Source organism: Ctenocephalides felis, unplaced genomic scaffold (assembly GCF_003426905.1).
Source record: "Ctenocephalides felis isolate EL2017-DRISC unplaced genomic scaffold, ASM342690v1 CF-g0.4_SCAFFOLD_01886, whole genome shotgun sequence".
Lineage (NCBI taxonomy): Eukaryota > Metazoa > Arthropoda > Insecta > Siphonaptera > Pulicidae > Ctenocephalides > Ctenocephalides felis.
Genome location: NW_020538040.1, coordinates 28,624,087 through 28,640,724, shown reverse-complemented (window position 1 = coordinate 28,640,724; position 16,638 = coordinate 28,624,087). Strand labels below are relative to the sequence as shown.

At 31.1% G+C, this 16,638-nt stretch overlaps 2 protein-coding genes across 2 annotated transcripts; both read right to left on the bottom strand.

Moving 5' to 3' along the window:
• Nucleotides 1-2,199: 2,199 nt before the first annotated feature.
• Nucleotides 2,200-3,663, bottom strand: LOC113374831. Its single transcript, XM_026614798.1, has one exon. It carries the CDS (start codon nucleotides 3,661-3,663, stop codon nucleotides 2,200-2,202), a length of 1,464 nt encoding a protein of 487 aa, XP_026470583.1.
• Nucleotides 3,664-3,953: 290 nt separating this feature from the next.
• On the bottom strand, nucleotides 3,954-5,492 carry LOC113374829. The gene has a single exon (XM_026614794.1). The coding sequence runs from the start codon at nucleotides 5,490-5,492 to the stop codon at nucleotides 3,954-3,956; it is 1,539 nt and encodes a 512-aa protein (XP_026470579.1).
• Between the last annotated feature and the right edge of the window lie 11,146 nt (nucleotides 5,493-16,638).

Below are 16,638 nucleotides of genomic sequence, written 5' to 3'. Positions count from 1 at the left end.
AGTTCTGATATTACGAATTAAATTCGATCTTGGACTGAGAAATGATGAGATAATTTTACTTTTTATGCCAACAATGAATTAATGTTAATGTCACCAAATTACTTAATGTCACCAAATATATAGTATCTAATTATAAGTAGTTACAAATATATAGGTAAGTTATAGTAATTGCAAAAAAATCGAAAATGAAACTTTCATGTATTCAACTGTTTTTACAACATACATATTTTTTGAACAAATTACTAAGTATTTTTAGAATAGTATTCTGGGTACTTTTTAATATAAGTAGATTTTTTAATATTCTAACAATATTATTTTCAATAGTCTTAAAATACACTAATAATCGAATTCCATTTTACTTTGTTGCTCGTCCATTTGCCTTGACCGAATTTGGCATGAACAATAATTGCATGATCATAAATCTCAATAATTGTTTTGACTATTAATCATAATTTGATGGTTAAGATTATTATTGTTACGATGCAATTGACAGAATACTTTCATACTCATTTGCCTTGACTTAGGGTCAGTCAACTAGGAATATCTGATTATTAGTGAAAGGACTTTTATTTATATCCTAATACTTTGAATATATGATTTTTAATAATTATATGATTTATGATTGCCTAGTTGCAATATTTTACGTTCATTATAGATTGAAATATAGGATCATCGATTTTTTGTTGTATTGTAACAAATATAGAAATTTCTACCTTGACACTTAATATCAATTATATCTAAATTATTTATTACTTGAAACTGATTACAAGCACAAGTTTAGTGAAACACATTCATAATACGTTATCCAAACACTCTCATTTATTTTCTCCCATGAACAATAATATATTTGTTTATACATTCGCCATTACAAGGCATGTTAGTAATTAGGATAAAGTTAGTAAATAACTCTTCTTTTAGTGCTTTTATGTGTTTTTGACGATGCCGGTTATAGCACATTTGTGTTTTAGGAGGCGTCTAGCAGACCCACGAGGAATGCCGTATCCTAAAACAGCATAAGGCGTTTTATTTGATTATTAATAGAATGTACATTAGTGGAGCATTTTTCATACTCCGATGTACAAGTTTCTGTTAATTGCTAAATAAAACATTCCGAATTACCCCGTGTCTTGTAAGCTGCTCTCCGAGAGGTAATTAATCTTCGTTCATGGCGATGCTAGAGCTATTTTCATTTTGATATGCTAATATATTATATTTATAATTAACTGACTAAATGATTATACTTTTTTGAATAGATATTATTTATGCGGAAGTCAGGGTAAGACGAATTTTGAGCTATTTCAAGTTGAGATTAATATTGAGTTGAATTTGATTTTATGCACATAGAGTTATTTTTAAGTTGAATATTTATTATATAAATACTGTGACATATTTTTTAAGTAAAACTTCTTTAGATGCGACAAGGGTGTAAATCAGAGATAATGCAACGGAAGTGCGTTACGGTCTACTGATTTATCATTAGCCAGCGACGTCGTCATTCATAACGTTAATGCGATTGATCATGTGTATGTATCGTTTTGTACAGCAACCAAGTGAATTACGAAATGTCAAATGTCAATCCTACTATGTTTATTTATCTATGTCTACTATAGATTAACGGAAATCAAGTTAATGCCGATAAGTTATTATAATTATTATTATTATTTTTACAGTTTTGTTATTGGACGTATTTTCCAAGAAATTCGTATACTGTATGTCTTGCAGAACTTATTTTATAAATTAAACACTATTTTAATTTGATTCAATTTATTTGCCGAATAATTGTAACGGAGTACGGAAATCACAATGATATCGATTTACTGATAAAAGGTACTATCGACCTGAACAGTTATAATCCCAAAATCTATCTATTGAATTCTAGTTACTGCTGGTACTGATAATACTGCAGCAGCAGTGTTGACTAGTGTGAACAAAAATAATGGTGTTACCATATACAATTCTTTCCATACTCCCACTCGATGCACAATTGCATCCAAAATTAAATAAACTTAAAGTTAAATCTAGTAGATAATATTTTAAGTCACATACAAAATAAATATAAGTTTCTTAATAGCAACTACAAACTTGAAGAAATTAACTTAGCTACATACAAAATCATACATTTTTTCTAATACAAAATACAATTAAATTAGTTCACATTCAAGAAATAACACAAGATACAAATATTTGTTATTTACAATATTAATCATTAATTGGCAAAGGCACTAATTTATGAATAGGTCTTGTGTAGGTTCCATTTGAGGTTTTAACTTCTGCCACTCGAACTTTACCATCACGACCATAATTTAAATTAACAATTCTAGCCAAGCACCATCTTAATGGGGGAAGGTTATCCTCCTTAATCAAAACTATCGAGTTTAATTTCAAATTTGGCTGATTATCTGACCATTTATTTCGTTTTTGCAAATAAGATAAATAATCCTTTGACCATAAAGTCCAAAATTTATCTCGCATGGCAGTTAATTGCTTATATACCGTTAATGAATTTAATTTATCAAAATTTACGTTTGGTTCTGGGATTGTAGTTAAAAAATCTCCAATCAAAAAATGACTAGGCGATAAGTACTGAAAACTAGAAACATCATCTGTTATTGCCATAAGAGGACGTGAATTAAGAATTGCTTCCACCTGTAATAGTACTGTTAAATATTCCTCATAAGTTAAACAGGAGGAGCCTATTATCCTTCGAAGGTGATATTTCATAATTTTAATACTTCCTTCCCACAATCCACCAAAATGTGGGGAATGAGAAGGAATAAACTTCCAAGTTATGCCCATTGTCGCAGCTTGGTTAATTATATCTGTCTTGAAGGATTGTTTACTAAAAAGATTCCGTAGCTCTTGCAACTCATGATTAGCGCCTATAAAATTCGTTCCGTTGTCGCTATTTATTACCGAACATAGACCTCTACGAGAAACGAATCTCTTTAAAACACAAATAAATGATTCTGCTGTGAGGCTAGTTGTAATATCTAAATGAACAGCTTTAGTCACCATGCAAACAAACAAAACAATATAAGCCTTAATTCTTGGTGCTTTCCTTAATCGACTCGATCTTATCGTCAGCGGTCCTGCGTAATCAACCCCAACATTAAAAAAAGGGCGTTGAAATTTAACTCTATCAATGGGTAAACTTCCCATTAATTGAGAGGCAGTAACAGCTTTAATTTTTGCACATTTTACACATGAGTGTATTATCGCTTTTAGCTCTCTTCGCGCGTTCAAGGGCCAATATTTTCGACGAATATTTGCTAAAACCGTTTGCGTGCCCGCATGCATCAACCTTTCATGCTCTTGTTTCAATAAGAGTCTTGTAACATAATGTTTTTTGGGCAGAATTATTGGGTGCTTTTGTTCATAAGAAACATCAGCATTTTCTATCCTACCACCCACTCTCAAAAAACCTGACTTATCTAAGAAAGGATGAAGCGATTTCAATTCCGCCATCAATTTAAGATTAGGAGTATGTTTACTATCTTGCAGATTTTTTATTACTTTCGTGAAGGTTTCTAACTGAACCAATTTTAAAATTACCTTCAACGCATTATCTAATTCTGGGACCGATAACGTATTGTGATCACCACGACCTATCGACCTTTTAATATAAGGGTTCATTCTTAAGCAGTAAGCAAGTACTCTAGTCATTTTCCTTAGCGAAGAGAATCGCTGACAGAAAGTATCAAGAAAAGAACTGCTGTTTTCTTTAACTAATAGAACTCTTTGTTCGGGTAGAACAGCGTCTAAAGAAGGATCAACATTTGGCCACCTATCAGTATCCTCAGACAACCAACTTGGGCCATTCCACCATAGCTCACAAGTTTTTAATTGATCTGCGGATAAGCCTCGTGAAATTAGATCTGCTGGGTTGAAATCAGAAGGCACATGTCTCCAGATTGTGCCGGGAGTAATGTCAGTAATTTCTCCTACTCTATTGCTCACAAAATATGCCATCTATTTGGATCGCCAGCGATCCATGACAAGACAATGTTCGAGTCACTCCAAAGTAAAACCTTTTCAAAATTTATATCAATGTTATCAATCACCCTTCTGAACAACCTAGCCAATAATAATGCAGCACACAATTCCAACCTCGCTAAAGTTATCGGTTTTAAAGGTGCAACTTTTGATTTCGCACACAGTAGTTTCACACTCGTAGTTTTATCTTCATATGTGGTTTTAACATAAAAGCATGCTCCATAAGCATATGAAGACGCATCAGCAAAACCATGAAGTTGAATACTTATAATACGTTTGTGATGAAAAACGCAACGATCAATAACTAAGTGTGATAATGTCCCTAACTTTGTGGCAAACTTGAACCACTTATTTTCAACGTTTGCAGAAACACTTTCATCCCAATCTTTCTTATCTTTCCAAAGTTCTTGTAAAATCAATTTTCCTTGTATAACGACAGGTGCGATCAGTCCTAAAGGATCAAAAATTTGTGATATCACAGATAAAATAACTCGCTTTGTACAATTATTAAATTTAAAAGTGGGAACTGAAATAAGAAAGTGATCCTGTTTTGGATTCCATAATAAGCCTAAGGTGTTAATAGAATTTTTATCGTCAGTGAAGATAGGGTTATTAAATTCTCTCAATTGCAAAGGAATATCATTTAAAAAACTTGGAATATTTGAAGCCCATTTATGTAAGCAAAAACCGCCTAATTCTAATAACTTAATTAATTCAATTTTAGTACGCTGTAAATGTTCTATACTATTAGCACCAGTAATTATGTCGTCGACATAAATGTCCTCTAAAAGTACATGTGAAGCAATCGGGAATGTGGCTTTTTCTTCAAAGGCTAAATGATTCAAACATCTTATCGCAAGATATGGAGCTGAAGCCGTTCCGTAAGTTACAGTTGTAAGCCTGTAACATCTTATTTCTTCCGAAGGAGAGTCCCTCCAAAGAATCCTTTGATACTCCTGATCGGCTCTTTTAATATTTATTTGTCTAAACATTTTAATTAAATCAGCTATGAAAACAAAAGGCTTCGATCTGAATCTTAGCAAAATGCAAAATAAATCCTTCTGTAATTTTGGACCAGCTAGAAGGATGTCGTTAAGAGACTTTCCCGACGAAGTTTTAGTCGATGCGTCAAAAACAACGCGTATTTTATTAGAATCTGAATTTTTAAAAACAGCATGATGTGGCATATAATAATGATTATGACTGGTGGAAGAATCAAAGGTATCTAAAATGTCCGATTTTGGAATATCTGTTTGAACGGCGTGCCCCATAGAAATATATTCATGAATAAACTCACGATAAAGTTTATATAAATTGGGATTCTTGTAAAAACGCTTTTCTAAATAAAGAAATCTCTTATGTGCAACACCATATGAATGACCTAATTCTCCTTGATAATCTGGTGTAAAGGGCAAGGCAACTTCAAACCTATTATTAATTCTAGAAACACTAGATAGAAACTGCTCTTCACAAATTTTATTTAAACCATAAAGGCGCATATTTGTCTCAGGTATTTCTTCCAAATTCCAGAATTTAACTAAATTCTCATTTAATTTAAAATTAGAATGTGTTATCAAACCTACATATTCCTAGACCTTTCAACACTATTGTAATTGCCCGAAACAATCCATCCAAACTTGGAGTTACGTAAAATCGGGTGATAACTTCCTAACCTAATAGAACCCTGTTGTAGAATGTCGAAGAAGAGTTCAGCTCCTATCAACATATCTATAGGGCTTGAAATATAAAAATGAGGATCTGCTAATTTAATGTGTGAGGGAATATTCCAATCGTTTATATTAATATCAGCGGACGGCAAATTACTAGTGATTGATTTTAAAACAACAAAATCTAAGGTTCTAGAAAACGTAGAAGCATTTGAAAATATTTTTATAGTAGCTGTTTTATTACTAAATAACGAATGTCCATGTAAAACACTTAAAGAATTTGATACTGTATTTAGAGTGCAATTTAACCGGTCGGCAAGTGACTCCGAAATAATATTTATTTGACTACCGCTATCTAATAATGCCCGTACATTGAATGATCTACCAAATGAATCATAAACCCTTACAATGGCAGTAGATAACAAGGTTTGAATGTTATTTTTACAATTAGCTAACAAAATCGTCGGTGGCTTATCAGAAGGCTTATCTACTTGGTGACTAATCTGATCACTTTGTGCACTGTGTAGCAAAGTATTATGCAATTCGGATTTGCATACCCTACATGAACCCGTATACTTGCAACTTGCTAAGGCATGAAAACCATCCAAACATTTCTCACAACAATTATTTTTATTTGCAAATTTCTTGCGTTCTTGGACAGACAATTTTTTGAATGCGTCACAATTAAATAATGGGTGATTTCGTTTGCAAAATGGACAAATTCGCTTGGATTTTTGTTTACTAATGAAATTAACGGGTTTTGAATTAAATTTTGATTTACTACTAGAAGGTTCTGATCTAAAAGTCGCCTCCAAGGCTGAAATACGTGATGTTAAAAATTCAAAAAATTGTTCTAAAGTAGGCAAATCTGTATTCCTATGTAAATTCCATGCCAAGCAGGTTTTATCGTCCAACTTTTTTGTGAATAAAAATATAAAGACTAAATCCCAATACTTAGCGTCATCATAGACTGATTTTAGTGATAGCACCTGTTGTCGAGCAGTATTTAAAAATGAATTTAAATGTTCAAACGTATCTCTAGTTAAATTTGGTAAATTAAATAATGATGACAAATGTGCATTAATAATGAAAAGTTTATTATCATAATGCTGTGTCAATGAATTCCAAGCTATGGCATAGTTTTGGTTTGTCATGGTTAAATTCGCTATCAATTTAGACGGGCCAGAAGACAATGAACCTTTTAGATAATACAACTTTTCTACATCTGTTAAATTTTTGTTGTTATGTATTAATGAAATGAAAATATCTTTGAACTCAACCCATGAATTATATTCGCCATTGAACCTCGGCAATACTATGTCAGGTAATTTAACCTGCGGATTATTGGGTTTTATTATATTATCAATAGCTTGTTTGTTATCAACGGTGTTATCTTGGACTAATTCGTCAATCCTAGTCAATAAATCTAAATGTTTCTCACAATATTTGCGGAATTCAACTGAGTACTTCTTGGGCTCGAGCAATTCTAATTCAACATATATTTCCTCGATCCGATGAAACATTTCTAGTAATTTCTGTTTGCGTATATTTAAACCGGCAATATTATCGCCTTTAAAGCTAGTAACATATTTAAATATAATGTCAAACGTAATTTCTATCTGTGACCTCTGTTGCAACAATGTACTTAAGTCGGCCATTTTGATTGAAATTAAATTATTACTTCAAATTAAATTTATAAACTAATAACAATCGGTATAAAGAATGAAAATATGAAAACAACTTTGAAAAAATAATATAATATTGTTAGGTAAGGCCACACGAGTATAAACTTCAGACCTTAAGCTAACTATAATGGATGTCGGTCGCGTAAAATGGCGTCAAACAACAATGAAACCTACAAGCCTACGACCTTTACAACTCAAAATTTATAACTATAATAAGCAATTACAATACAATGAAATAATTATAATATTCACTGTAGGTAATGTCAAATAAATAAATGTCAATAGATATCACTTCTACAATGTCACCTCATGAATTCTTCCAAGTAATTCCTTTGGGACACGTGGTAGACTTTCCACAGCTCCTTAACTCCGCATATGTAACTGGTAGACTCGCGACACTTCCTGAACCCCAAGTTCACTCAGGCCACGTGGATGATGTCCACAGTAATTCGGCAGCAAATTGCACGTGTCAGCATTCAGCAAACTGCAGCTAATTGCACGTTCACGTATTGCACAAAATTGACGTAGTGCACAAATTTTAGAATAAAATGTATATTCTGCAGCTCAAGATGTAGCCAAGATCCGGTTGAAGGACCAAAATTTTATGGACGTATTTTCCAAGAAATTCGTATACTGTATGTCTTGCAGAACTTATTTTATAAATTAAACACTATTTTAATTTGATTCAATTTATTTGCCGAATAATTGTAACGGAGTACGGAAATCACAATGATATCGATTTACTGATAAAAGGTACTATCGACCTGAACAGTTATAATCCCAAAATCTATCTATTGAATTCTAGTTACTGCTGGTACTGATAATACTGCAGCAGCAGTGTTGACTAGTGTGAACAAAAATAATGGTGTTACCATATACAATTCTTTCCAGTTATTATTATTATTTTTTTCTTGTATATTCATACAGAAGTAATATTTTGTAATGTATATTATTGTAGTATGTAATATGTATTTAATTGATATTGGCTAAAATGTCTGTATAGAACGAGGCCATTTTAATAAAATAAAATAAAAAAAAATCTAAATCTATGTCTACTACTAGTATTTAAGGTTATGTTGTCGAAATCCCAATTTACTGAAAATCAATAGCGTAATATAGTGTCATCTAAGACATCTAAAAATGCCGTGCTGTTTACTGATTTTGGAATAAGGACATCTTTGATATTAATATTGGTTGAAATTAAATTCTTATAAATTCCTCTCTAAATTCTTATAAATTCCTTTTTTAATAATTATCAGTTAACTAATTAATCAAAATATTACAGGAATTATGTATCAATATACTCATATCTAGTCAGAATCATCATTACAATGGTGACTACCACCTACGCATTTTACTTGGAATCAGAAACACTTTGGCACTTGATCTATTTTACGTCACCCCTACTTTCAGAATGTGAGCTTCCACAAATCAGACAGAATCTTTCTTTTGGTGTTTTGCTTTTTCCTTTATTATTGGTTTATTGCTCTTTTTGCCTTGTATTTTGTCTTAGTTTAGTAAGGTTTTTCTTTATTTAGCCAATGGTTAAAGATTTATAGACTCGCCAATACACGGTTATTTGCTGTTGGAGTATTGGCGTTTAAAAATTAATCCTCTCATATTCATCATACTTTTTCTTTCAGCGTACTTTATTAGTTCTTAACAATTTTGATATTCTCAATCTTAACTAAATTCAGTTTCCATATTATTTCAATCATCCCATTCGATTACTAGTTTATTATATATTACTTTTTAACATATATGAATAGTGCCCAAACTCGATTCCAGGATCTCTGTTGATATGTTTTTACTTTTAATTGTCTTGCAGTCATAAACTAAGCCAAATATTGATTAAATTGATTCTCAAACCAAATACATATATCTACTTTACTATCAAAACGTGTTGTCATCTTCACAACTAGCATATTTCGAGAGCACTTCTCATTTAGCCCCATCTTTCCACTTCAGCATGTAAATCTATCCCATATCCACAGCCGTTTTTGTGTAATCAGAATCACAATAAAATCCAAACAGCTAAACAGGCCAAACTGCCCGAGTCAGTGTGTTCGCGATCATTTTCATTTTCACTTGGTTTTGTTTTTTGGCTCGTAGCCCATATGGGAATATCGTAGAGTGCGTGATATTCCCTCATGATAATTATCATTAGTATATTGTCTAGGATCATTACATCACAAGATTTCGTTTTATCAAATGATTCAAACTCGTTCCGTATTCATGAGGTCTTTTAGATAATTTATGTAAACATAAATGCCGGAAATAAATTTTATAGTAGAACTTTATAGTACAAACGCGACTGTCTTTATTTGAGAATGTTTCATTATAGCTGACAATTAGCATAAAACAAATTTAATGTTACAAATACTTTGTTTTTACACTTGAGTACAAAAATAATAAAACCATCTGCAATTTATCTTTGTATTCGAAGTGGAGAATTTGATTACTGAATATTCTATTACAACCCCATAAAATAAAATAATAAAGAGCAATTAAAAAACGATCCACAGACAAGGAATATTTTTGAAAAAGAATATTGTTCTTTTCCTACATATTATCAATTCTGTAAATCCAACATAATGTAATTTTCATATTTAACCAATTAACTGTCATTGACGATTGTGGAGCAGTACTAAAATTTTGTATATTGGCTATGATTTTGTATATTGGCTAATTCTATAAGAATCAAAGGCTCAGATTGGTTATGAGAAATAATGAATAAAAGTTGATTGTTAGTGTGTTCCTATTTTATTTAATTGTATATCTATTACATCAGATTAAAATCTAATTATGAAAACTTGAAAGGTCTGCAGAATAGCATGTTTTCACCAAATATTTGTTCGTTAATTTGATGGAAGTTTGGAAGCTATAACAATTATATATATATATATATATATATATATATATAAGGGTGGTCCTTAATATGGATATTTTCGAATTTCCTTGCTCCAAAGGCTCAAATGGCTCCAAATTGATAAAAAACAATTCTCCGAAAGTTTTAGCTCTTAATATTAACTTTTAGGTAGTGCGCAATTCAATCAAACTTCGTATGGGGCTAATTCTGCGATGAAATAGACATGTTTTTGTAACGCTATGTTGTGGGTCTATCTTCGTATGAATTGGTAGTAAGAACTGTCTAAAAGCCATGTATTTGCTGTGTGATCAGGCGTTTTACACACAAAACCTAACTTCACGTATGTGTTATCAATGAGACATCAGAAAGATATACTTACAATAAAATTGCTATTTGACGTTTGTGCGTTTTGTAGGTTAGGTTTTATGTGTGCAACGTCTGATTGCACTGCAAATATATAGCTTTTGAACAGTTCTTACTGAAGATAGACCATAACATAGCGTTACCATAACATTTCTATTTTATTGGAGAATTGGCCATAAATTGGTGTTTTGGTGTAAATTTTATGAATTGTTATCATGAAACCAAATTTTGTCTCAATATACTTTATCGCTTTATCATGAACTTTTATCCTGTTAGACAACACAAGTATGGTAAATTTTTAGAAAGACTTTTTTTGAATTGGGTCCTGATGTATATCTTTCACATAAAATTTTGAGCATCCCAGTTGAAGTGTAGTCCATATTAGCGTCTCCGCAATACCTATATTTACCTTGTGTGCTTAACCAATTAAATCAGTATAATGACATGTAATAAAATTGATAAACATTTTTAAAATGCGTAATAGTCACGGTACGTGCTCATTACATTTCTTTATATTCATTATGTATGCACGCTCTCGGCTATGTAGTGAATTTTAATGTTTTTCTTAATATTTTGCATAGCAATTGTCTTTTTTAGCAAACACTACAGACTCGTATAATTAGGTTACGGTACCGCGGCGTCGTAATCTCTTTCCATATAGGGGTTCTTTATTCTCCTCGGCATAACTTCAATTTAATCTGGTTTACTTGCTCGACTTGCATAAAAGAAAATGTCCTTTGATGTACGTGCACCTATTATTTTTTAATCGTGGACCATACATACAAGACGAGCTTTTTGATAAAGAGAATAATTGTGAGTTTTTGAACTGAAAAGAAAATCGGTGACCTTTATATAAGTACATGGATTTTTTCTTTTTGCTTTGCTGATTTTCGTACACTTTGATTCTATTACTTAGAATGTATTCGTGGACTAAAGCATATTTCTGTAAGTAAATAAGTTCCATACAAACATTTATATAAATAATATATATATATATATATATATATATATATATATATATACATATACAAGAGACAACCACGAAAACAAGAAAGCATTTTTACATTTTCTGAATAAGGAAACATCTCATATTCCTGAAAAGTTGAACGAAAAAATAATGGAACAAAATTGTTTTAAAAACATTATTTTCGACAAAAAACACAATAGTTCAGAATTTTGAATTTTTTTATAATACATAATAGCTATTCAGAAAACTTACACAAATAAATATATTAAATTAACTATGAAATATGAACACAAAACACTCCAATTGCATTAATTTTTTTAATGTTTTGAGACCCAGTTTGTTTCATTATTAGTGAAATAATTTTTTTTTTTTTTTTATTTTTATTTTTTTTATCATCTCTTTTATTTACAACTGTCCAGTTAAGGATATTTAATAAATTTGTGGAATTTACTATAGTCGACATCGTATGCTAAAGGGGCATGTTTCGATATTTTATATTACTATTTATATATTAATTTTATATTTATTCATTAAAATATGGACTAGAACGTCCATGTTATCTGATGACTGACTTATGTCTCAGTGTATTTATTTGTTCTAAAAAGTTTTATTCAGAAAGTATTTATAAAATTAGGGCATGTATTATGTAAAATGTTAGTATCTGTCCGCAAAATAACTGTAATGTTTGTGTTGGTTATTAGCATCGTTCTGCAATAATTCATTTGAATAAATCCTTTTCATCATATAAATTTTTGGGGTTTTTGAAATTGAAATCATGTTTCTCAGAGAGGTCTGCAAGCTTGGTTTTGTGTTATCTATTGTCGTAATTCCTACCCTGAAGTTCATGTTGTCTTAATATTTTTTCTAAATTAACAAGAAATTAATAGAGGATCGAATATTCTAGAAAAAAAAATCTGCACAAAGCATCACTTCATTGCTATTGCATTAAACACAGCCATTTTGTGCGAGAAAATAAATTTTATATACATAAATTAAACGTTTTTGATGCAATTACTTATCATAGACTTGTACGTTAAAAAATAGTGCTCGAATAATTAAAAATATGATCCTCGGTAGTTGAAAAATAGTTCCCAAAATAATTAATTTTCCTTATGCTGCTTTTTTCCCTGCCTCATGTATATTCGAAGAGGAGAGTCGAGCGATCGCTGTTGAAACCGCGTCATAAACCCCATCGTGTTCGTTCCAACGATTGTATGACAACCGCTCGCAAAAACCTATTTTAAATTTTAAATTGCGAATTCCGAGAAGAGTCGCTCTCAACCGATATGAAAAAAAAAACTAACATCGCCGTGTGGATTTTTCCTAGATTGCAATATCTCTGCTCTTTTTACTGTTTTTATCAACTGCTACACACTTTCCATACCATACACAGTTTTATATTAAGCAATTGCGATATTGAATGTAATTACGTTAAATGAAATTCGACGACATTTTTTGTCGATATGTCTGAACGGTTGCGTATCTACTCTATTGGGATAGAGGGTGCGCCAACGATCAGAAATATTGTTGTGGCTTATGAATATCATGATAATTTAAATTTAATAACCTTCACCAAACTCATTTGATAAAATGTTTGTTCAAATAACAAACTTGTATTTCTTTTATTCCATCAAATATAAGTGATTAAATTTTTTTAATCAAGCCATCACGTTGACTCTTACGACGTCGAAATAAGAAAAAAAATCCTACAATCATGAATTAGCTAGTTGGTTTGTTTGTTGGTTTGTTTGATATGTGTTATTTGTTGTAATATAATTGGTTTAGTTTTCACAACGTAATTGCTGAAGGTCAAATTGGACCTTTATGCTCCGCCCTATATTTATTGCACTAAAATATATATTTGTATGTGCGATCGACCGTTGGCGCTGTGTCTATATGGAAATTGTAATGGATTCAATTCACTATCTATTCTTTTCCAGCTAGACAGTTTTAAAATAAACGTAGATTTGGTGTTTTCACTTACCTATCTAGCAAAGAAAAATTAATTTTGATGATGATCAAAAATATGTTTTTACAAGATAGATTACAAAAATGTATAGAAGTTTGTGATCCACCGAGATGCTGCCGAACTCTATTTGTTTATATTTTTGAAGGACCAGATATATTTAGATAATGGCTATATCAGACCGATTAAAAGATGATAAGTAGTTTAATTATTGTATATTTAAATGAAATAATACGATGTTGGTATTTATATATGATATGTTATACAGTTGAGATAATACTTGTTGTTTAGTTTAAATTTGAGTTAATACTTGTTACTTAGTTGAAGTTTGAATTAATACTTGTGTTTATTAGATGAAATTTTAGATATTGCTAAATTACAAAGTTCTTATAATTTTATATTATTTTTATGATTGGTTCGTTTTTGTAGGTTCAAGCGACATCCCATTACATTTGTGACTAATCAAGTATATTAACCGGCGATTCCATGGTACGTGGAATTGAACCGGGTACAGGTGATTAGAGGTTCTTAAAAAGATGGATTAATAGTATGATGATAGATTTAGTGAAAGGATGCATGTCAATGGGAGGGATTATTTAATATTTTGAAATTCCATAACAAGGGTTTGAAATTTAAAATTAATTCTATTTTTGTTTGATTTGTTATTTAAAAAACGCAAGATAACAGCAAACAATTAACAAATCATGTGTAACCAACATATTTAAGGAATAAATATATTTTGTAAAAAATGCCAACAACTATATTGGGTTGTGAATACAAATGATATAAACTCGTGTGCTTGAATTGTGTAATAGGAGCCGCAAAACTACGAAGTTTACTCATTTTATTTTCCATTTCGACCGCCGAAATGTATGCAAAAATATTTCAATCCCTCCGACCCTTCCTTTCCCAATATATGCGTATCGCGTGGGCCTTCGCTCGGTCAGTATCAGAAATTTCAATCAGTCCTCGTAGTGCAGCGCGTGTGACGAAAAATCGTTTATAATTCCACTTTGATTGTCATCACGAAAATCATCGTTTTGTCATATTTGAAATACTCATCGTGTTTGCGGGCACGTTGCATGTGTGTAAAATTTAAACCGATGTTATCAAAGTATGTCAATATTTGAATGGGTTTACAGGCGGTTTTAAACGATCCGCTTTGTTCGCGGATACGTGTTTTGTTTCTGAAGGTTAAAATAGCACTTTTGATGGCGATTTTCAAAAAGATTTTAGTGGATTGAATAACTGGGAAACGGATTTGGGATTATGTTGTGTCTTTTCATATAGATGAAAGAGGATGAATGAGGTATATATTTTTTATCATGTCTTGCTGGTGGTTTATTCGATTCGAACTAACTATAGTTCAAACATCACGGAGATCTTCATGAATTTATTAGTGATTGTGTATTTTTCGTGCTACTGTAAATAATTTACAATATTTTTCTTTATTTACATTTTTACGACGGTTCATTTTATTTTTTGCTGGATGTATTGTGTGGGCCAAATATTACTGAAACATCAGCAAATTTTTATGAAATTATGAGCTTTTAAGTGCAACCTAGAATTTTGTGAATTCGCAACTTTGTGAAGCCGCCCACATTTAAAAAAATTTATTAGAGTATGTTGGCAAGTTCCATCTAAAATTGGCACATTTAATCAGAATTATAAAATGGTAACATATTTCATAATAAAATCTTTAAGTAAAAACAAAAACTGCTAACAGACTACTAGTGCCTAGTTCTTAGTTTAGGTCAATATCAGGCAGCATGAACAAAAATTTTCACTTGAGATTGTAAATCTCAAATACAACCCCGAGTGTCAAATAAGCTTTTCAAGGAAATTGCTGCATCAAAAATATTAAATAAAAAAAAACTGTTAAGTATAGTCAGATAGGAAAACTACTAAATTGCTTTGAAAACAAATCTACACCAAGATGTCAAAAGTTACTAAATTTTTTCGGAATATGGACAGATCGTAATAATAATGAAAAAAAATTGTTACTCAAATTTAATAAAACAGTACTTTTCTAGGCATTTGTTTCAATATTCTTTATTAAACGAGTTTGTAATTCACCTTTTCTGAAATAATTATCAACTTCCCTCTAACTACTCTCGATTTACTCGCCAGACTCGCAAGTCAAATCCAGATGTTTCCCTGGCATAAATATGCAGACAAGACCGTATTAGTTTTAAGTAAGACGCTCGAAATATGACATTTTAAGTTTAATGACTATAGTAGAACCAATGATGCACTTGGCGAAGTTTACATCCTAGATGCTTTTATAGCCACTTAAACTGTCGTACTCCATAAGAAGAGCACTATCGGATATAATATCCGTTATGCAAATAAATTTGCTAATGCACAAGGAACATTGTATTATGTTAATACGAACATCGATCGATGGTATTGGTAGGCATTCTCAATAAACTTGAGGGTAATGCACACGGCGAGGAACCATGTGGGCCATCCGATTTATGGAACAGTGCGATCCGATCGCATGAATAAAATATGTACAAGATGGTTAGGTTTTGTTTTTTATCTTGACAACAAATATAAGTTAGAAATCACCTATTCGAGTTTAACAAATCGCTTCCAACTACAAAAACAGAAACGACGTCCATCCGAACGAGTTAGCCAGCAAAATGACTAAAATGCAAATTACCCACTAGCCTCATCTAGCTATTTCCATATTGTTTTTTGTTATTATTAATATTTTTTATTATGCTTATTATTTACTATTTATTATTATTACCGTTCAATATATTATATTTATAGTAGATAGCCCCCAGGGTGCATCTATTAATTTAATCTTTTTTTTGCTGTATATTGTTAACAATTAAGTTTTAAAAATATCTATTTAAGTAGGTATGGTTAAATCTTTTTCACTATTTATATTATACCACCTTCAGACATTGATGAAATACTAATTAATATTTTTCTTAAATTATCATTTAGTTTTATAATGTTTAACCCTTTCCACTCACGAATTGCAGAAGTAATATGTATTTTGCCGCGGGCGGCATCCGAGTGGAAAGGGTTAATATTTAGTTTTGCTTTTGCGCATATGTTTCCATACTAATTAAAGTATAACTTTTATTACAATGATTATTATAGACATTTTAATC